This window comes from Ctenocephalides felis, unplaced genomic scaffold (genome assembly GCF_003426905.1).
Source record: "Ctenocephalides felis isolate EL2017-DRISC unplaced genomic scaffold, ASM342690v1 CF-g0.4_SCAFFOLD_01886, whole genome shotgun sequence".
In the NCBI taxonomy this organism is placed as follows: Eukaryota; Metazoa; Arthropoda; class Insecta; order Siphonaptera; family Pulicidae; genus Ctenocephalides; species Ctenocephalides felis.
Genome location: NW_020538040.1, coordinates 78,052,278 through 78,076,517, shown reverse-complemented (window position 1 = coordinate 78,076,517; position 24,240 = coordinate 78,052,278). Strand labels below are relative to the sequence as shown.

Below are 24,240 nucleotides of genomic sequence, written 5' to 3'. Positions count from 1 at the left end.
TTATAGTAACGCGTTAATAATTGATTATATATAATATGAATTGTTTTTAAACTTTGTTATGTTTTAATCTGAATGTTTTCTTACGCCAATTGTTAAAAATTTTCACTAACTTAAGATTTACAAAAATTAAATATGAGCGTCTATCAATAATATAAACTTAAATATAATAATCATTATTTGCTGAGTTCACTTTCATTCGATATGAGTGCAAACAATAGTAACTTGATAAAAATAAATTAAATTTTGCATTTGATTTTGGAATAAGTGTTGTGTAAGTGTTCAATTTTTATATTATGTATATATATATATATATATATATATATATATATTAGGGCGGGTTGATTTAAAAGTCGCTTAGGGACATATGATTTTTGAATACTAGGGATCAAAATAAGATACTTTGCTGAAGAAACCAAACCTCTAAAATGAATCCTGATGTCCCGTGCATTGAGCCAAAAATAAGGGATGAATTTTAGAGTGCCCCAGTCGCGCCCAAATATATGACCGACCACCACTACCTTTGAAAGGTCGATTTTTGTAAGGCAGAGCCATAAGGAGAGGTCCCAAGGACGTGGGTAGATCGGCCTTCCAAAGTTAGTGGGGGGTCGGTCATACATGTAGACACTATTGGGGCGCTCTAAATAAGCCAAAACAGGATTTATCAAAATTTGATCCAATCTTTGGTTCAATGCACGTGACATCAGAATTAATTTTAAAGAAATGTTTTTTTCGGCAAAGTATCTTATTTTGATCCTTAGTATTTGAAAAACATATGTGCCCTTGCAAATATATATATATATATATATATATATATATATATATATATATATATAGTATAATATAATATATAAAGTTTGATAAGAGTCAATATCAATAAGTATCTTTATATCTATTTAAAATCTAGTATTAATGAATGAATAGTAATTGAATAAATGATAAATTGGCAAGAACATATTTCTTAAATAATTATATTAAATATTTTTATAATAAAAACGTAAATCATGATTATGTATTTTTAGTTTATTTTAAATTTGACAATCTAAACCAAAACAGTGATGTGACAAATTTGTATAGAAAACTTTATTTCGCATTAAAACTCGTTAATCAAAGTATATGATGAAACTAGTAAAATGTGTGAATATAATAATATTAACTTACTAATAATAATCATCATATGTTGCCATCTAATTGTGATCGCTTAACGATTAATATATGAGGAAAGGAAACCTTAAATGAGTCATTATGCGAATTGTATAGATGATATTATATGTAATAGAGAATCTCAAAGTATAAAAAAACCGTCAGTTCTTTCAGTTTTCAAAAAAAAAAAAATATTTTAATTTTCGGTACAGGAAGTTCCAGCAATTTACCTTAAGGCGAAATACAAAGCACCACTATTTATAGTATGTAATGCGTAATGAATTTTAAATGAATTTTATATAAAAACTATTTAAGTAAAAATCCAGGGAAGGAGCGGTATTTTTGTCAGTGCCCCAGGGCGCCAAATTTCTAAATCCGACCCTGTATATATATATATATATACAGGGCCGGTCCTGGGGTCCTTAGCGCCCGCATGCAACTTTTTTCCTAGCGCCCCCCCCCCCCTATTAATTTTCACAGTTTTTACATGTTTTTTAAAAATTGATTTTTAATTATTCTGGATTTAGTACACAAAAAATTAGATATAATCTAGAAGGGTATAAAATATATTGATTTTAAATTTATTTATTATTATCGATATCAATAAATAAAATAATCCCTGTCATAATTTCACATTTTAGTAATATGCAATATGTAGTCAATTGGTTAAGGATGTAAGTTCGACTACCATAGCAAAAGAATTAATATTTTTGTTAGATTAAAGTTATAGAATTTAAGGTATGCATTTCAGAAATAGTATTTATTATTTTGATATAAAGATCTTGATATCAAAATAATAAATACTATTTCTGAAATGCATTTCTTAAATTTTATAACTTTAATTTAACAAAAATATTAAGTGAAATAAATAAATTAATTTTTAATTATACTGGATTTAGTGCACAAAAAATTAGATATAATCTGAAAGCGTATAAAATATATTGATTTTAAATTTATTTAGAAAATCGAGGCGATTCGGGGGTTGATTCAAGTATTTTGAAATTTTCAATTATTTTTAACGTATGTGCAATATTAATATTTAAAAAAAGTAGCATTAAATTTTCAAACAAAAAACTCGTATTTCATGTTGGATTTTTTAAATTTGAATTAAATTTAATTTTTCATCATTTACAATATCCAAAATTGCGTCGTAAACTTCTCCTTATTGAAATCGTAAGAGCCGTCATATTAAGAGTATCAGCTTGTTGTTCTATAGTTAAATTTTTAACGTATTTTAGAAGTATTGTTCAAAAATCAGTAAAAAATGCAAAGAAATTATACATTTCTTGAACAATATTGAAAAAAAACTTATTATATTTGATATGTATTATTTCTGTATAGTTAATAATTATTAAATTTAGAGTATGGACACCACTAGGTATAAAACAAGCCTTAAGATTTTCGTTCCAAAGTAAATTTTGCTTTCATTTTTCATATTTGTTCCACGCATGTCTTCAACATTCAAAGTTCATCAGAAGCGAAACATTTGCAAGAAAAGCAAAAGTTAGAATTCAATTTCTCGGAATAAACAAGTTATTTTCTAAGCACTGACTCCCCATTTTTTATAATTTTTTTATATTTTTAACAAGTTCCGATTCAACTAAATCAGCTCGCAATTTTTCGTCAATAATGCCCAACAATTAATTCAATCTTTCGCAGGTTTGCGCTTATGGGATTGAACACCAGATAATTTCTTTTTCGATTCCACGGTAACTTCAAACAAAGAAAAAATTGAATAAGTAGATTAAGCAATAAACAGAGCTGTTATTTACTAATTTACAGAATTATTAATCGGTTAATTGTTTCTACTGATATCACATTGCAAAATAAATATGCTTTTTGCGTCTCCGTATCCCTAGTTTAGTTAAATTATTTATTATAATTTATTAAGTATTCTAGATTTTAAATAAATAATTCTAGATTTTATATAAAAAATATAAATATTATAAATTCAATTTCCGAAACTCGTTTTGGCGCCACCTAAGGCTTGCGCCCGCCATTTTTGCATGCATTGCATGCAAGGCAGGATTGGCCCTGTATATATATATATGTATATATATATATATATATATATATATATATATATACAAAAAATACATCATTACTATAGAAATTGTTAATGAAATATCTATAAGTAATAATTTGATTATTGATTATTTTTTCATATCTTATCACCTATAATTATCAAATTTTGAACTTCTGTTTTGGCAAAATAAATTATACTAATCCTACTATTGCAGACAATAATATAGTCGAGTGCTCATATTACTACGTGCTATAGTAGAAGGATAGATAAATAGTACCATAATGAAAAACTTTATTATAATTCAATATTGAGACAATCATAAAATTTAATACAGATGGAATTATTTGCGACCACATATGTCAGTCAAGCCATCTCCTGTAATCGCTACAAAAGCAAAAGCACCTGGCGTCCCCCTCGGAATTTTAGGCGCCCGGCTTAAGAACGAATTGGTCTCAACGCCATAGGGGTCCATGAGCTCATGCTCAGCTGCTGCAATTTTTGCTGCTTCGGCTAAAGGTACCAATTCACCGGCAACCGGATAATCCAAAAAGGGTCCATGCAATTCTTGGTGGGTAAGGTAACCCATAAGACACATCATGTAATCATTTCGAATTCCTCTGAGAAAATTGCATGCTGATCTAGGAAGCGAGCAAAGGTGCTTGATCCACATGCCCGCTAGCTTTTTATCTGAAAACCGCTTTAAGAGCGAAGCAAGTGGCCTGGCCCAGTGGAGCATCATGAGGAATTGACGATCCTGCGCCTTAAAAATCCGAAAAAATACAACAATTGTATATTATTGTAAAAAGTATTTTATAGAATTTTGATATTTCTCCAATTTAATTAATTGGCATTACTAACAATAGTCATAAGTAACCCTTTCTATACGCGAGTCCTTACCGCAGGGATGACGATTCTGTACGGACAGCAATTAAAAATTAAGAATTACTCTTCTGATTATTATAACAAACTAGAATTCTCAATAATTCAACTCATAGTGATAAATATTGAAGAAAAGATTGACACATTGGATGTCGTCTATAAACGACACTCGTACACATAGTTGGCGGTGCGCACGTCGCCTATAGTAGACGCTAGAGCGTTAATAATAAGATATTTATAATTATAACCTAAAAAAAAACTAATAAAAAAAATTAAGAACACTACATGTATCAAATAATATATAATAAAGGTTTGCAAAAACAAACGCTGAGGATAGAGAGATAAACAAAACTAAAATTAACATCATAAACACTACTATTATTAAATATACAATATAAAACGTTACAATTATGAAAATATTAAAAAATTAAAATTATAAAAAGATCCATTATAATAACCATTTTTTGGTCATCGTGATCAACTTTATTGGAATCGAATGCGAAACTTTGGAAACGTAACCCTGATTAACATTTTTAGAATCATAGTAAAAAAAAACCACAATTGCCAAGTATTGAGACTTTTTGTTGAACTACGATTTTGAAATTATTGAAATTGGTCGATTTTGAGAGGCCCTCCTTTAAAAAGATTGTACTAACTGTGTTGGCATGTTTTATCAAATGTTGGCGCAATTAATTTAAATGGCGATTATTAAATGGTTAAAATACTTGAAAATTTTGTTATTGAAAAATGTTGAGTAAAAAAATAAAAACCGAAAACTGACAAGGTTTTTGCTAGTGTAATCTCTCTTGCTTATTGGAGTCGCGCTTGCGAACTCGAAACTAAATGAGACTAAAATATACTAGCAAAAACCATGCGTTTTTCGGTTTTTATTTTTTTACTTACCAAGATTTGCAAGTATTATACCATTTTACAATCCTGATTAAATGCGCCAACTTTTGATGAAACTTGCCAGCACACATAAGTACTGTCTTTTATAAAGAGGAGCCTCTCAAAATACACCAATTATAATTTTTTTTAAATTTATAGTTCAACAAAAAGTCCTAATACTCGAAAAAATGGGGCAATTTTGTTAATGTTTTGATTATGGTCCCAAAAATGTTATTCGCGGTTACGGTTCCAAAGTTTAAATAAACAAAATTAATAAAGTAACCAATTTAACCGAAAAGTGGCTATAATTTCACCAAGACCCTATGCTGAACTTAAAAAAAGCTCATAGTTTCCAAACAATGTGATTTTTTTGTCGTTTATTTAAGGACAGTTAACATCATTGACCCCGCTTCGGCTTGACGTCAAGGTCATACCCTATGTATATATATATATATATATATATATATATATATATATATATATATGTATATATATAACCATATATGTGATGAAATTTATAAATAAAAATAATTAAAATGTTTATAAATTAATGAATGAACTTGAAAAGGCAAAAATTAAACGTTGACGAATAATACTATTCACTTAACGTTTAAGAAGTTTCTGAACATTTTGGCATATCTTAGAAAAAATTGATGTATGTGTGTGTGTTCGCAAACACGAATCAACTGATTTGAATAATTAAAAAACATTCGATTCCTACTGATAAGGAGACGTGCTGATTAGTTTTTGGCAAAAGCAGGTCTAGCCGTTTCGGAGATGCGAGGCAAAAAGTTTCAAAAATGGTATTTTACTTTTTGGGATAACGGAGCGTCCGAATTAAGTAATTCAAAAAAACATTTTACTTGTATTGACGAAATGAATAGCTGGTAAAAGTTTTGTGAAGGCAGGTCTAGCGTCTCTGGAGATCCTATAAAAAAAGTAAAAAATAATGCGATTTGGCGGTAAAAAATAGACATTAGACATATGTACATTGTACTCTTTTCGTTTCGTACATCGTAAGTACAAATTTTGTGTACATTTACGTATCAATGTTTACACGTTAGACGACCACGCGGCGCTTACGCGATTTGATATTTCGACTCCAAATCAGGCATGCAGCGCGAATGCTTAAAAAAATGTTCAAAATGTTCAAAAAAAATCAAAGTCAAAGTATACAAAAAATCTTTTTTTGTAGCGGGATTATCTCACAGAGTAGCGTTCCCGATTCACACGCTGCAGATTCTGATTTCGAATTTCCGGCAAGAAATTGAAAAATATTAAGTAGTAAATTTGGAATTATAATAGAATTATGAATTGTAATAAAAAATATGTATGTAAAATAATCATAAAAAATCAAATAAAGAATTGTAATAATTAAAAGAAGGTATAAAAATTAAAAATTCAGAATTAAAATGAATTGAAGTAAAGAGTATAGAAGATAAAATGAGAAGTATAGTAGAAGAAGTAAGAAGTGTTTAGAAGAAGAAATGAGAAGATAGTAAAGAAGAAGAAATGAGAAGATAGTAAAGAAGAAAGAAGAATGAAGAAAAGTTAAGAAGTATAAAAAGATAGGATTATATGAAGAAGGAGATAGTATGAAACTGAAGATAGTATAGGATGTATGATTGTATAGAATAATGTAGATGGCCAAATGCTCAAACAAGCGAGGCCAATAAAATCTATCTATCTATAAATATATCTTAAATCATTTGTTTTGAAATATTTTGAAAATTCTGAACTTTTTTTCAAAGCAATCGTACTGCTTTAACTGCATAAAGACGAAATATCGAAGCGCGTAAGCGCCGCATCGCCGTCATGTGCCGCATCGCCGTCAGGAATGTAAACAAAATTTTACTTATTGTTAAAATCTCTATAAAATATCTAATTATTTGAAGTGCATATGTCTAATGTTTATTTTTGACCGCCAAATGGCTCATTTTTTTACTTTTTCCTCCATATCTTCGAAGTCGTTGCACCTGCCTTTTCAAAAATTTGAACAGTTCTTCACAAACAGTTAATACAAATAAAATGTTTTTTGAATTATTCAAATCGATCCGTTCTCTTAAAAACTGAGTTACGATTTTTGGCACTTTTTGCCCCGTATCTTCGGAACGGCTAGACCTTCGCCAAAAACTAATCAGCACGTCTTCTTATCAATACGAATCGAATGTTCTTTGAATTATTCAAATCGCTTCATCCGTGTTCCCGAAATCATCGACGAAAATTTGTATCCGCACACACACACACACACATACACATACTAAGGTATGCCAAAATGTTCAAAAACTTCTGAAACGTAAAGATATATAAAAATGTTCATTTTCGATTTTTTTGCGATTACTATAACTCGCCCTACGGAAAGTTAAAAAAATCATTTTTTAAAATTTTCAAAATTTCTCAAAAAGCTATTTTTTTTCAAAGTTTTGCAAAGTTTTTTTAAATATATTAGTTTTTGATAGGGAAGTTCCAGCAATTTGTGTTAAAGCATGATGCCACGCACCACTAGTTTTTAATGGAATTCGTCAATGTCAATATGAATCTAACCTTTCTCAAAGGCTCGCTGATGCTGGCACCAATCATAGGACAACGTCGTTCGCCGTGAATAGCGCACTTCATGGTATGACGCACGCCAGTCTCTTCTATTAGATCGCAGTAAAAGGTTTCCTTCTCCCACATAGCTGGAAGGATTTTCTTGTGGCTCAAACGCTGAACTTCTGGAATCGAAGCCAAGGGAGGCGGTCCAGCAAATATACCTGGAACAAATACGCGATACAAATTCACTTGTACCGGCACATATTAATATTATCAACAAATGAATTGGCCAATACCATTCAAATGTTCTTAGGCACATCATAGATATAACGCTTTATGATTATGAAACGTATCCCCTTAATGAAAGCAAAAGCTTACTTTAACACTGATAAAACTTGTTATATGCAGCGTAGATTTGTCACAAACTAGTTGTGCATGGCATCGTGCTTTAAGGCAAATTGCTAATTTTCAAAAGTTTAAACATGTTTCAAAAAGGTCGAAAAAAATAGATTTTTTAAAGAATTTTCAATTTTTTTTGAAAATTTTTGGTTTTTCAAAATTTTCTTCACAAATTTTGAATATTTTGAAACTCATTCAAATCGGTTTTCCATACTGTCAAAAATGTTTTGAACTATATAAGTGAACTTTGAACAGTATTAATCTTGGTACAAAACCTATAATAATAGAAATAAATATTGTACTTAAATAAATTGTTCGAGCATATAAAAACAATATAGGTCCAAAGACCTACGCAGTCAACGTGTTAATAGAAATCAAATGTTTATTGAACCAATCAAATCGGTTGATCCGTGCTCCCGAAATAGTAGACAAAATGCTGTATCTGCACATAATACATACCTGTACACACATACATACATAATAGATTGTCAAATATCTCCCTTCCGTCTTTTCGTATTATAAACCAAGAGCAAAAAAGCGGAAGGGAGATATTTGACAACCTAATATATCGATTGTTTCTAAGGTATGCCAAAATGTTGAGAAAACTTTGAAACGTAAAGATATACTATGAAACAATGGTTTAACTTGTAAAATATTAATAAAACTTAAATTTAAATCATAATTGAATCCATTTTAATTAAATTTTGTTTACGGATCATCGATAAACAAAACATGCAATTAGCAACATTAGCAAATATACAATATGTACAATAAAGAATATGCATCGATTTTCATTACACAAAAGTAGTGTTGAAGAAACTATAGAAATATATAAATTTAAATTCATAAGTTAGTGTATAAATGGAAGTACTAAATTATGTGCTTTGTGTAGGGTTTATACAAAACCGACATTTCAGAAAATCGGTTTTAACCGGTTTTCGAATTTTATATAGAAAATCAATTTTCGCTCGAATATTTTGTAATAACAAAAAAATTCCCGCAAATTTAGTGCGATTTAAAGCAGAATTTGACTGAATTTATTTATTGTTCAATTTTATGGATAGTAAACAAAATTATTTTAATTTTAATTAGTAGAACAAAAAAATAATAGTTTATCTGGATTAAATAACTTTGAAAATAATCATTCGTTATTATATATTTATATGTTAGGATAGCGGATATATATTTTTATGATAGTGAAAGGGAAGTTTTTGAATAATTAAAAATAATATATTTTTAAATAAAAAACATTTATTATCAATTGAGCTAAACCCCGAGTGTTTTCTATGCCAAGCATGTTTTATTAATTAATTTTTAAAAGTCTAATTATTTTTTTGTTTAATAAAATATGATTTTAAAAAACTGAGAATTATCGATTTGTTACTCAGACGTGTCCTTTGTTTACTCACAAAATTTCAAAAAATAGAAAATACTCTCTCACTTCCGACCAAGCTAGGCTTGTTTTTAAAGCCTGATATATTAATTCGTTAGTTTCTTGTTCTTTTATTTGTGTCTTCTAGGGCTCAAAACTCTTTTTTTTAAGTTTGAATAGAGAAAGTTACTTCTTCAAGAAGTCACACTGATTTAAATTAATATACATATTGGTATAAAAATTTAAATTAATATATAAATTAGACAAAAAGATAACACAAAACCTTTCTGGAAACCATAGTAGACTGATTAGATTTCAAATGCTATCAAACCGATATGATTCCAAGAATCAAAACGCTTGAAACTATCTTTTAAATTTGGCTATATTTGTCATTTTCCATTTATACAGTTAAAACCTGCTAAAAAACCGATTTTCAAATTTCATAATTTTTGCCAAAAAAACGGTTTATAAAACCGGTTTTTGAAAACCGATAAACCCTAGCATTGCGCATATCTACTGATGTAAGACACCATATCTTTATTCACCAATGATGACATATAAGTTATTGTCGAAAGTTAATATTAAGAGCTAAAACTTTCAGATAATTGTTTTTTATCAATTTGGAACCATTTGAGCCCTTGGGAGCAAGGAAATTCGAAAATGTCCATATTAAGCATAGCAAGCAATTAATTCATAACTTCGAATATTTTCACAGTGTTCCTATTATATATGGATTCAAATTAATATCAAATATTTAGCATTCTTTATTTGCATTTATTACGTTGTAAGTATATGCATTATTATTAACTAAAAATGTTCTTATTTCACTAAATATCTATTTACAATTAATTCTTTACAGACTATTTTTGACATAACACGAAAGAAATAATCGCCCCAAATGTTATTAGCTTTAACTTTTCAAGACTAGACAGAATATGATATATGCACTCATAACGTTGTTCTTAAGAAATTCACTATTTTTTACTAGCATCAGCCTCGAATACTGCAACCGGTTTCACGTATCTGTACTTATAGCATACAATGTGTATTCACTAATAAACAAATATATAGGACCGAATAATACGTACCTATCAATTCGTCGTTCATGAGTGTCATAATGAGAAAATACAAATATTTATTACGTTTGTCACGAAATCTTTTCGTGTTGTATTCAGGCCGGAATAACTTTGCTACCCAGAGCTGGACGAACTCTCGATCATCTGGTTTGCTTAATGTGGGTGCCATATGCCGAAGAACGGAGCTACAGATAATAATATTTAAAGCAATCAAAAATATAGTTAGTTATTAAAATATATTTATTCAAATTGTACAAAATAAACTAATACAAATAACAAGTACGAACGCTACGTAGAATCATTTACGTATTTCTTTGTATGATAGTATAATACCAATCTATTATTCATCAAAATTACAAAATTAAATGACAATAGTCAAAAATAGTAAAATAAATTGGCACCCATAATATTGAAACTCCTCATCCACTTTATCAACTGGTATGTATGTCGGTCCACGTATCCATTGTCGCGGTATTTTTTGTAAATAAGTCATTTTTCATATTTTTATGGATTTGTAAAAACTTGAAATTTAATTAAATATATTCAGTAGTAATTCAATTGTTTATTTGTTCGCGAACATGATGGGTACCGAAACAAAATATTTATGCTGGTAGCGCTTTGCATGTTTTCTTATACCAGTACCATTGACATTATACTACATCAAAGATGAGCAACGCTGAAATAAATACTTCTTTAAATTTTGTATTTTTACTGCATTAACATTGTTCCCATGCCAAGTCAATGAATGCTTTTGACTTCATTTTAGTTCAGATTTTTGAGTTTATGAAAAAGCTTAAATTTTTATTTAAAAAAATAAAAAAAAAACAATTTATTTTTATCATGCGTTGTACAACCGTAACAATTTATTTTGATTTTGTTCTTTATTTTAATTTTTTCAAAGCGGAATTGAAAACTATGTACAACTCTAAATTTTCACTCTCCTGTTGCATAATTAGTTGTCCAATCATTTTTTATATAGTTCGATAATCGATCAATTATCGTCTTTTTGAAAACGTTTTTAATTGAAATTTTATCAAGATTTTTCTGAGCATATAGAAATGCTAAAATTTATCCGTTCTATCTGCTGTTGTTTAAAACAATTCTTAGACGCACTAATTCAATATAGTTATCTGCGTGAAATTATCGATGGATTTTCGCATAAATCATTGATTTTCAGATTGCAGGCTTATCCTATTTTACAAATATTTCCCAATGTGCATAAGGAGTACGTAGCTTTTAAATGTTTTGTAGAAGGAGAAATCTAAGCAAAAAATGTAGATTTTAATATTAAAATCTGAAAAGAACTGTTTTTGAGAGTAAACTGGATTTTTTTTCAGAGTTATTGAAATCTCACTCGATTCGCTAAGCACAGCAAATCGAGAGAGATTTATAACATAAATGTTATAAGAAAATGTTAGTGTTTTAGCGTTGCAGTGGGTAAATTATCAATGTAATTTGTTCTATCTGCCTATTTAATTTATACCACATATTTCTACGTTCAGAATTAGTTATTTTTTATACTAATAATTTTCTAGAAATATTTCTTGTGGCTAAACGTTTGCGGGTTCAACTAGTATATATATAAATTAGTATAAAATTTTAAAATTAAATTGGTCTGTGAGTTAAAAAGGTTGCTCGCCCTTGTACTACATGGACTGCTAGTCGAGCGTAAAATAAGTATCAAAAGATAGAAGGGGACTGTGACGTCACTTAATAAACGAGCGTTGCCGACAATCGCAGACACTCCCGATTGATTAAATGTCATATGCCATGTCCTTATTAACCTAAAATTAAATCTGGTGTTTGAAATTGTTAAATTGTTGTAAAGAAAATAATCAGTGCATGTAGTTACTCTTGTTCCTGAAACACTACCAAATGATTAAACGTCATATGCACAGATCTTATAATATATAAGCCTATTTAAACAAGTGAATTTTATTTAATGTGCATTTATGTCATAGGGGCAATATTATCAATATCAAAATTTTTAAGAAATTATTGGTCCACGCAATTGCCATTATATTATTGAAATAAAACAAGAACAAATAATATTTGAATTAAATTAACTATTAAGATATACAATACATTATAATATAAAATAGTTACTATTGTTCATACAAATTGAGTGTATAATGCCAGTGTATGCCACTATATGCCACTATATGACATATGGCATTTAATCAATCGGGAGTTTTCCACGATTGTCGGCAACGCTCGTTCACGGAGTGACGTCATAGTCTGTCAGTTTTGACACTTTATAAAATGAAAAACATATGAAGACTAGCAGTCCATGTAGTGTAAGGTCTAAACTGATACACATAGTTACCACCAAGTTTGAAAATATTCAGATAGTTATAGTCATTGTATGAAAGCGTTTTTCATAATTAGCAATAAAATTTATACCACTGCGTAATTTAAGTCTTTAGCTGTGGTCTATAACTCCTAAAGCAATAAAAATGCATTTAGTTTAACACCATCAAGTTTTGTTTTACATCCGCCCAGATCACTATTATATTATATTGGTACCATCTGATAGTATAAATATGTGTACCATCTTATATTTTCTCAAATAATATAAGTAGTAGCTAGAAAATCGTAAATGTGTATTTTTTTCTTTTGTTTGTAAAATGCACAGATGGTAAATTGATTTACCAGCCTTCCCCTACTATTTTTAATTATTTTATTCATGATTTTTGTCTTGACACAATAACATAATTAACTTCCCGAAGGAGAAGTTTATGTTTTCATAAAAAAATCCGATTCACTAATTTTATGTTTTCTCGACGTTTCAAGCCATTCTGAATCGAATGAGACCAAATTTGGAAAAAGTATGTGTGTGTGTGTGTATGTGAACAATTTTTTTGCCGTATTCATTGGACATATGTACATCATATTATCAGATATTTTAGATATTTTAATAATATGCACACATTTTGTGTAATTTTTCTTTGGGTTCCGTACCAAGATTTTTAATTTTAAATTTCACGTACGTGGTTCAAATAAATGTCCTCGACTTTTTCGACAGTATGGAATAACTGAATTGAATAATTTAAAAATCATTTGGTTCGTGTTGGTAAGGAAACGTGCTGATTAGTTTTTGGCCTATGCAGGTCAAGGCGTTTCGAAGATACGGGGCAAAAAGAACCAAAAATTGTAGTTCAGTTTTTGAGAGAACGGAGCGTCTGATTTGAATAATTCAAAAAACATTTTATTTGTATTGATTAAACGAAGAACTGTTAAATTTTTTGGAAAGGCAGGTCTAACGGTTATGGACTCTCAATATTAACTTCCTGTAGGGTAAGTTATTGTAATAGGCTGAAAATCAAAATTGAAAATTTTTACATTTCTCGACGTTTTGAAGGTTTCTGAACATTTTGGCATACCTCGTCAGAAAAAATGGATGTGTGTGTATGTATGTATGCATACAATTTTTCGGTCACGCTTTCGGGCGCACGGATCAACTGATTTAAATGGTTCAAAAAACATTCGATTCAGGTATGGAGCGCAGGTATGGAACGCAAAGGGTGTAAAAATGGTCTTGCAGTTTTTGGGAAAACACATCGTCCGATTAGATTAATTTAAAAAACCTTTTGCTTGTGTAGACGGTGTGCAAAAAATGGTTTTACAAAAAAATTTGTTTGAGAATTTTCAAGAAAAAAATTCAAAATTTTCAAAAAAAATTTTAATTTTTAGAAAACTCAAATTTTTGAAATTTTTCTAATCTATTTGAAATTATTTAAAACAATTATTGATTATTTTCATTGTTATATTTGCTTTCACTCATTTCAGCATATGTTTTGGAATAAATAAATTAGCAATCGTTTTTTATTAACCCTTTCGACTCGGATGCCGCCGCTCCGGCGGCATAGTCATTTTACCGTTGTGCTCGGATGCCGCCGCTCCGGCGGCATGATATGTTTTACCGTTAAGCTCGGATGCCGCCGCTCCGGCGGCAAATCGTGTCGGCGATGACCCGTCGCAAACTAAACTTACATTTAATTTTTTTTTATTTTTTAAAAATTAATTTACTATTACATTCATTTATTGATTGATTTATTAATTTAATAAATAAATATATAACAAAATTAATTTATTAGCTCATGATCCCCATAATTCTAATAAAGATCTGTGAAGAAATGATTTTTTAAACAATATAGCATGGTTTTGAGTGCATTTTTTTTTAATTTTCAAAATTTTCTATTTTATTATCATAATAACTATATTTAAAAGCAATATAACCACATTTTGAAAAAATCCGATACAAAAAAAAATTCCGAGTTGAGAGATAAGTATAGCACTATAATATTCCGAGCGCAGCGTACCGACTGGCAGTCCGACTCCCGAGTCGAAAGTGTTAAATTTTGAAACTTGTTTGACAATTTATCCGAAAAGGTTTGGCATACTTGATTTTTCGAAGTCAGTTGTTTTAATGACGTACTGGGCATTTTTGTTTTGATTTTTTTCATGTTTGAATCTTAAATTATAGTAGTATGCTGCAAGCACAAAAACAAATGTGCTATGAAAATTTTCGTATAAAATTCTTCCAAATTTTATTTTTCAAAATTTAGAGTTATAAATACCGAGAAACAAAGTGAAGGTAAGTAAAATTCATTATAAGAATATTGTATTTTCACATAATGTATTTTCAAATTTAATTTTGATTTTTTATTTTTTTGTAGTTTTCAATTTTATGCCAATGACAAATGTCATTTATCTCCCACAAAGATTTTTTCTTATTTGAAGATACTTTAATTTAAATATACTACATCGTACTGTCATCTAATTTGACTTGACTTAATTCAGTTAAAATATTTAGTGGATTTATTTTCTTGATTACAACTTGACATTAATATTTTTAGATTTGTCTGTGTGTATTTGCTAATTTATCCGATATTGGTTTTCTAATGTAACTTTTTTTTACATTGTTTAATTTTCAATCATCAATTATATTAAGAAAATATTTATTAAAATTAATTTAAAATAATGAAATTTCGTATTAATTCAAATTTTTAGTTAATATGTTGTTGTTGATATTTAAATATTTAGAATGATAATTATATATAATAATATTTAAAATAGCATTTCCATACGCTACTAGTTTTATTAATATTATTTCCGTAGTTCAGCACCATGGGGTCCAGGAGGCATACGAGAAAGGAGGCAAAATTATGGAGGAAAAGTTCGTCTACCCTATCTGAAGTACTGACTCGCGAGGCGAAGAAGGTAATTAAAAAATAAAATTAATATATACTAATATACAAAGATATATCAATACAATTAAAATAACATCATAAAAACGAATACATGAATGCAGTATGATAGGCATTCACAAAGACTTCGTAATTTAAAATGAAATCAATGAAGAATTATATTGAAAAATAAATATAGATTTCAGATACCACTTTCATAGATTTTTACTGGAAATTGAGATAGCAAAATATTTTTAGTATAAATAGCCCTTATCTAAAAGCATTAGAGAGTAATAAGTAATATTGAAAATAAATCACAAAAAATCGGATAATTGTTTAGGTTGTCATCTATAAACGTTGTTATAAGTCAAAATATATTACAACTCATAATACCCATAAGTTCTGACTTTGTTCAAATAACTACATATATATATATATATATATATATAATTATTATTATTATTTTCGCAGAAACGTGCCGCGAAAAATTCTGGAATTCATAGGAAGTATCGACTATCCCCCGAATTAGCCAAATTAATAGGTAGTAATGAACCCGAAACACGCTACAACGTAGTTAAGCTAATCTGGAAACAAATTAAGGAAAGAAATCTCCAAGATCCCGAAAATCCTGCTTATATTGATTGTGATGAAGAGTTTGAAGAAGTGACCGGGTTGGTGCGTCTGAAAGGTTTTACAATTATAAAGTACCTCAACCACCACTTTTTAGAATAGATCATCATATGTTCAGTCTTATTACAACTAGTGTTAGAACGAAATATCGAGTACTGAGTGAATATATACACTATGCTGTCAATGAATACCTCTCACCGACCTATTACATATGCAACCAAATCCAATAGTCTCCATGGATGGTTATACTGTTCGAAGAAGCATCAAAAACCGATCTCAAATCAAAAACCGAACTATGCTGTCAATAGTGAGAACTTTGGCTATTGATAGATATTCGTCGATAATGATAATTTCCTTCGACAGTACTTAAAAAGTATCGAAAATATAATCGATGAATACCTCTCACCGACTTATTACATATGCAACCAAATCCAATAGTCTCCACGGATGGTCATACTGTTCGAAGAAGCATCAAAAACCGATCTCGAATCAAAAACCGAACTATGATGTCAATAGTGAGAACTTTTGCTATTGATAGACATTTGTTGATATTTATAATTTTCTTCGATAGTACTCACAAAGTATCTAAAATATAATCGATGACTATCTCTCACAGACTTATTACATATGCAACCAAATCCAATAGTCTCCATGGATATTCATACTGTTCGAAGAAGCGTCAAAAACCGATCTCGAAGGGTCATCAGACTCAAAATGTATTGCTCAAAAACCCCAAATGAATAGGACCACACTCATAAATAAAGATGTACCAAATGTACATGTACTATATGTTTTATTGTACCCCAATATTTTATAAAAGTATATTGAATACAATTGCAATACTATATTGTGTTACATAAAAAAGAAACGAAGTATAATTATTTAAAAAAATAATAACTCAACAATTTCAATACATGAAAATTTTACGTAAAAATTCGAAATGTAATTGTTTCAAATAATAATACTTAACAATTTCAATACATGACAATTTTACGTAAACAAGAATCTTAATATAATCACTCCAATAATAATACTCAATGATTACAGCATTGTAGTGATAATTATATTTCTATTTTTATTCATGTAAAATAATTTTGTATTGAAATTGTTGAGTATTATAATGAAAAAATATGGGTTTGAGTTTCTCAGAACCATTTAAACTTTAAATCCGAAAATTACTATAATATTATTTTACTTAACAAATATTGCAATTTGAAAGTATAGTATCAGACCATATTGTTCCAACTAAAAATACTTTCAACTATTATATAACTTGTCATTTCTTTCTGAAAAAGTATCGAATATGAAATTAGTATTGAAAAATTACTGTTTTAAACATTTTAAAATATTGAAAATGATTCTGATTTAACACACCATATACAAATAATATAATTAATTTTAAGATTGTAATATGATTCTTAATGAGTTTTTGGTCTTTCTTCCACATCCGTTTGATTTTTATGAAAAGTACTCAAAATTCGATATTGAGTAGCATCGATACTTATGCCACGATATTATTTTGGCATCGATATTTGACTGATGTACTTGTATACAAAGTAAAAAAAAATAAATAAAAAATAAACAATATTTTGCTGCGATTTTTTTTTAGTACTCAGTATCAATATTTTGCCGTGATACTTCTAACACTAATGACAACACACTAATAATAACTTAGAATCTTTTGTGCCCATTATTATGCTCATTAAAAAAATTGATCACCTTTTTTATTTATGATTTTTATTATGTTATCAATATTATATTGATATTGTTAATTAATTTTAACTTAACGAAAAAATTATGTGTGTTTGCGTATATGTGTGTGTGCGCCGATTTTGAAAATTCAAAAATTGAAAAAATCAAAAATAGAGGGAATAGTGTTATAGACCACGCACGAATCGAATCTTTTTTCAATTATTAAATACGAAAAATTAACCAACATATGAAAGTTACATGGTGACCATATTTTTTCACATATTAACCGTATGCTGTTTTATTACAATATTTATAAAAATTAGAGCTTTTATTTTTATAACACAATTTGGTAACTTTTTCTAAATCCTGATGTTGACATTTACAGATCTGAAATGTTGAGTTTCGAGTGACACGATAATTTTTGTTAGCAATTTGATTGTATACAAATTAGCGAGATATAATGAAATTTAGTACATACCATACTCTGTCATTTTGTATTCCAAGGCATACGACACAAATCAGTTAATCTGTCTCTCAAACCGCTCGACCTGACTAATCAAATTAAATGTTTTCTGAATTATTCAAATCGGATGTTCCGTTCTCTCAAAAATTGGATTCCCTGTCATTTGGAATCGAATATTTTTTGAATTATTCAAATCGGTTGGTCTGTGCGCCCGAAATCGTAGACGAAAAATTGTATCCACACATACGCACGCACGCACACACACACACACACATACATACATCCATTTTTCTAAGGTATGCAAAATGTTGGCATAAAGATGTGCAAAAAATTTCATTTTCGATTACAATAAAAATATCAAGATTTATCCACAGTAAGATATTCTAATGAATAACAAGTAAATAAATTGATTAGGACAACTACAAAAATTGTAGGTGTATTTAAAACTGATTTTTCGCTTTGTAACCTCAGTATATCGAGCAGGACTTATTAATAGATGACTTTCTCCGACATAAGTCAAGCTGTTCGAATGAATTATCAGAATCTCAAAAATATCTACGAACTGCACTCGGCAACGTGCATTCGGCAGAAAGTTAATTCTTAAATAATATTTAATATTTAACAAAATGATTATCAGCTAATTGAAGTTTTGCAATCAGTTTTTGAATAGATTCTGAGGCAAGAAAATTTTTAAAAACTATCAATAAGTACCGGTACATAATAAATTCATTTTTCTTGATTTCAAAGTGACTGAATGACTTACGCTAATGAGGATTTTTTTAATTACTATTAATTTAACAAAACTATTGGGTGTTTTATGAGCTGTTTCGAACGCTGTTTAATTCTAATAATAAGTTTAAGATGCTATGAGCAGGCAAATTCATGGATTGCCTAATTAACGGATATAGTTTGTATTATTAAATCTACCAAAAAGTTCTGATCGTTTGTGGAATAAAACTAAATACATTATTTTCACAAATAAACTTTATTGAATAATGTAATTGCCTTTATCATTAATGATTTTTGAAATATGTTTCATTTTAGATACAAAAAATTTAATCAGTGCTTGTTTGACAAAAACAAGAGATAATCAGAAGTTGCACTGATGGAATGAAATCCACTTTTCATCCCTTCTTATAATCTGGTTAAAAAAACTGGATTTTGTTCAGAACAAGCAAATATGTGCAAATGACAACTCGAACATTCAAATATTTCCGACTTTTTCACGTGGCACGCATCTTGAATACTTCTACACAAATTTTCCTAATATAATCGGAAGTGATTTGTAGAGTTGAATTAAGCCTTTCTGCAATTCTGAATGTTCTCAGAAAAGGATTCTGCCGATAAGCAGTAATCTTGAAACGTTACCTTAACAACATCGTCGTCGGTCAATTTCCGGAACGGAATGGTAGGAATCACCTGTTTCCAATTTTTCGTACCATTTTTCGCTTATTCTATCAGAAACTGTACCTTCCAAACACTTTTAATAAATTTCTTCGTGCTTCTGTATCATTTCTTCCTAGTTAAAATTCGTATAAAATGCAGTGGAGTAAATGAACTTTGTTAGTTGCTACGGTTACACTATCGTTTCACACTTAAAACTAATGGAAATCAACTTTAGTATAGTTTATTTTTTACGTCAATATGTATACATTAAGCGATAAAAAAAGAGCCGACCATGCAATACCTGACTATGCAATAAACGTGGCGAAAATGATGTTATAATTTCGGATAGAACTTTCCGGTGGACCTAATATTTTTGAACGCAATGTGATATTGCACGAGAAGAAATTTTCACTTGAAATTATGTTTGAGATCTATAAACCCAAGTGGAAATTCGACATCATGCTGCCTGATGTCGAGCATGGTCGACATTCCAAGGTCGGGATCGAACTCGGGATAAGTTCGGGCTAGCTTCACGTCCTTACCAATTACGCCACCGTTAAAATGGCGACTTTCAGAGCTATAAAATTCTTGGCTAGAATAAGATTCACACATAAAAAAATTCATAATGCAATATTGTAAATATGCGTAAAGTATGATATGCCAAAAAACGTTCATAAATGCAATAAAAAATCATACACTGAAAAAAGAATCCGCATCAATATTTATCTGAATTTGTTTTTTTTGTTTAACGACTATTGATTTCACGACGCAAATTAAAATTTACCCAACTTAATAAATATTATAATATTAATTATTATATTAAATTTTTAATTACAATTATTATACATGATCCTATAAAATTAACTATTAGAACAAAACAAAATTAAATTAAATAAATACATAAATAATAAATACTAAAAATAAATAAATAAATAAATATATAAATAAATAAATACTTATATAAATAAACATTTATAAACAATCGTTCTTATTCCAAACTCACGCTTTCGTAACGAGTTGCTGAATGTGAATTTTACATCAATAAAATAAATTATTTCAATGACAAACGTTTAAATCTATTGATTTTTAACTACTTTCAATAAATAGTCTGATCTCAACATAGGCATTATAAAAATAATTTTTCACGTTTTTAAGATTAATGATAGTAACCCAAATAATTATTTTTATAGCAATGAAAATATATTCTGTTGAAAATAGTTTTAATTTAGTTTGATTTTAGGCATATATATATATATATATATATATATATATATATATATATATATATATATATGGCAGTATATAACGTACATTCAATCATATATACCTTCACATAAGCATATAAAATAAATAAATAATTCATAATTCATATAATAATATATATATATATATATATATATATATATATATAATTGAAAATAATAATATAAAACAAAAACTTCATATTAGAAACTTACTGAACATGAAGTGTTGATGAATCTTCGTGTCTTTCAATTTATATTTAATATTCGTTGGTTTTGAAGATCATGTTTATCCAATGTGTGTATTCATTAGTTCTGCCAAAAATTTATATATTCAGTCATTTTCTTGCAAAACAGTTTGCATTTTAAATGACGGTCCACTAGTTAACAAAAAAAAATATCAATAAATATTTTTTAAAAAAAATTAATTTTAAAATTTAAAATGATAATTGTACGACAATGCTATTAGATAAGTTTCATAGCAATAATTTCACCCCATATCTTTATTCAATAACTTCAATAAATTGGAAAGAAAATAATAATTTGATATTAAATTCTTCTCGATATTTTCAATAAATGTAGTTTGAATTAAAAAAATAGTAAAAATTGGTAAAATTCAGTACGAAAGTATTGTGCTTGTTGTTTATATACTATATACATATTGTAACTTAAAACCACATGCTATAATAATAAGTTACAATTCTCGAATATTATTTTAACATTAGGACTATACATGTATATTCAAGAGAAGCATTGGATTTAGTGACATTTCTTATTGTAGGTGTTTATCTGTGATAAATATCAACAAAAATATAATACAGCGTCACCTCATAGTAAATATAACTATATAAATTTAAAATTGTTAACATATTCGATTTTATTCTCTTCAGAAGATCTACAATAAAAAATTGCGTTTTGTTACGGGAAGATTTACACTGGTATATTACAATGTAAACGGAAATTAATGGATTTTCTTCAAACACAAGTTTCTTGGAAAACAAATTACCTAATAAGTTATTGGACGTTTTTATTGAAATAGAAAATAACTATTGATAGATCCTGTTAATCCTATTGGACATTCCGATTTTATTTCTATTAATTATATAGTTTAAACGTTAAATACGTTATTAGTTTCTGAACCACTTCAACATCTTGTGTCATAACTATTTAGTATTAGTAAATACTTATTAGAGAAAAATTACTTAACTTATATTTTTATTAGTCGAGACCAAATGTTATTTCCGTATAACAACCAATGCGTCAAAATAAAATATAAATTTATTTAAAATAATACAGTTTCGAGAAAAGAATGTGTCTCAATAATCAACTATATATATGTATATATATATATATATATATATATATATATATATATATATATATGTGAATTTATGCGCAATAATATAATAACGCTAAATAATCACTTCCTTAATTTATGGTTTCCTAAAACCACATTTACATACTTTAACTGCTCATATAGGAATTTTTAATAAGAAATTTTTATACTAAAACAATTCAGTTGATTCTATACTTACTCTGTGGTTTTCTCACCAAAAATTAATAATTTTTGGTTTAAAACGTTAGTTTATTTCTTAAATGATTTGTTCATTGTTGTTTTTCCTGGTTAGTATACATATTTTAATTTCTTACAAGTTGGTGTTAGTATATTATTATACTTTGTATACTTTTTAGACGAATGACTGAGAAGACAAATTTTGTTCTCAAAAATTAACAATTTCAGATAAATCTATATTTTATTTCGACGCGGTGGTTGTTAAATAAATAAATAAATAAATAATGTTTCAACGTCAAACAAAAAACCTCATATATATGTATTTTTGTTAGGGGGTCTTTAATATGATTTTATTGAATTTCTTTGCTCTCAGGGGTTCAAATGCTTCCAAATTGATAAACAATTCTTTGAAAGTTTTCTATCTCAATATTAACTTTAAGATAGTCCGCACTCCAACCAAATTTCTTACGGAAATAACATGGGTAAAATTTCATTTGTTTTTTAATTATCATTTAGCGGCAAGTGAATCAAAATTTTGAGAATAATATTGTATTTGCTTATTTCGATCACAAATAAAAAATACAACAAAAATTCGATATATTTTATAAAGTAAGTATTAAATAAAGTATAGGCCTCTAATATTTTACCACGGTCAGTTTGGGCATCAAATCTACCATTGTGCCAAGTTTCATCAAAATCTGAGACGAGCAACGCGCGGGTTCTCCTTATTAGAAAGATAAACCAAGAAGTTTTGGTTGGAGTGCGACTATCTTAAAGTTAATATTAAAAGCTGAAACTTTCAGATTTTTTTTTATCAATTTGGAAGCGTTTGAGGACCTGGGACGAAAAAAATCAAAAATATCCATATTAAGGACCACCTGGGTAAATACTATGCAATATTTAAATACTGCATATCACAGTAGTGATTTCATTCCCTCCCATTCCCTATATATTACAAATCTTCTCCCATCAGTGACTATTACTCACCAAACAAATATTCTTTATCCTGTGATTTAGATCTTGTGTGATGATTTCACAAATGCGCACCGTTTTTATGGCAATATCTCAAATGCCTTGTATACTTATAAAAAACGGCTGAAATTTAAAAACTATACAAACTATACAAATTAATCTAGATTCACGTGAATCGCAAGTATCTCGCCTGCACCAGTTTGTTAATGTCATTAAATGTTGTTATCATGGCAGGACTGCTTCCGTCTTCTGGGAGCATTGTGCAGTCGGGATGAGCTTGAACACAATCCTCGCCATCCTGGCCATCCTTGGCGGCCTTCATGTATTTGAAAAAGCGGAGAATCTCAGTATTGTTCGTCGTCGGTTTCCTTAGCTCGTTTAGTTCCCTTCAAATATAATAAGAGATTAATACTTATTTATATGACAAATATATCCAAACCTCTCAACCAAATATATAATTTAATACTATTGTATTATACATAATATAATAATTTAATAACAATAGTAATAATACTATTGTATTATACATAATATAAGATCTAATACTTATTGTATTCATCATTTTGTTGCTTAAAACGAGACTAATTTTTCCTTCTGAAACAATCATTGTGTTGTGTATCTATTAATGGATCAGCTACGGATCTTCTTACATGCAAAACAGACCTCTATTGATAAAATAATTTTGATATTTGCATGTATTATTTTCTCTAATAAAGTTATTTTTACGGCTAAGATGACTTTTTTGGTGTTGAAGACTTAAAATTTAAATGATTTATATCCATATGTCGTTTACTATCGATCATATTACAAATAGATTTAATCCGTCCCAATCTAACTATTCC

At 28.5% G+C, this 24,240-nt stretch overlaps 2 protein-coding genes across 2 annotated transcripts; one reads left to right on the top strand and one right to left on the bottom strand.

Moving 5' to 3' along the window:
• Positions 1-3,506: 3,506 nt before the first annotated feature.
• LOC113375390 lies at positions 3,507-23,707 on the bottom strand. The gene is made up of 6 exons (XM_026615327.1): positions 23,595-23,707; positions 23,414-23,521; positions 21,130-21,293; positions 10,325-10,497; positions 7,478-7,686; positions 3,507-3,926 (listed from the first exon to the last, which is right to left on the bottom strand). Exons 4-6 carry the CDS (start codon positions 10,479-10,481, stop codon positions 3,507-3,509), a joined length of 786 nt encoding a protein of 261 aa, XP_026471112.1. The 5' UTR covers positions 10,482-10,497; positions 21,130-21,293; positions 23,414-23,521; positions 23,595-23,707.
• LOC113375389 (protein TRI1-like) lies at positions 15,443-16,233 on the top strand. The gene is made up of 2 exons (XM_026615326.1): positions 15,443-15,535; positions 15,973-16,233. The coding sequence occupies exons 1-2, from the start codon at positions 15,443-15,445 to the stop codon at positions 16,231-16,233; spliced, it is 354 nt and encodes a 117-aa protein (XP_026471111.1).
• Positions 23,708-24,240: the final 533 nt, after the last annotated feature.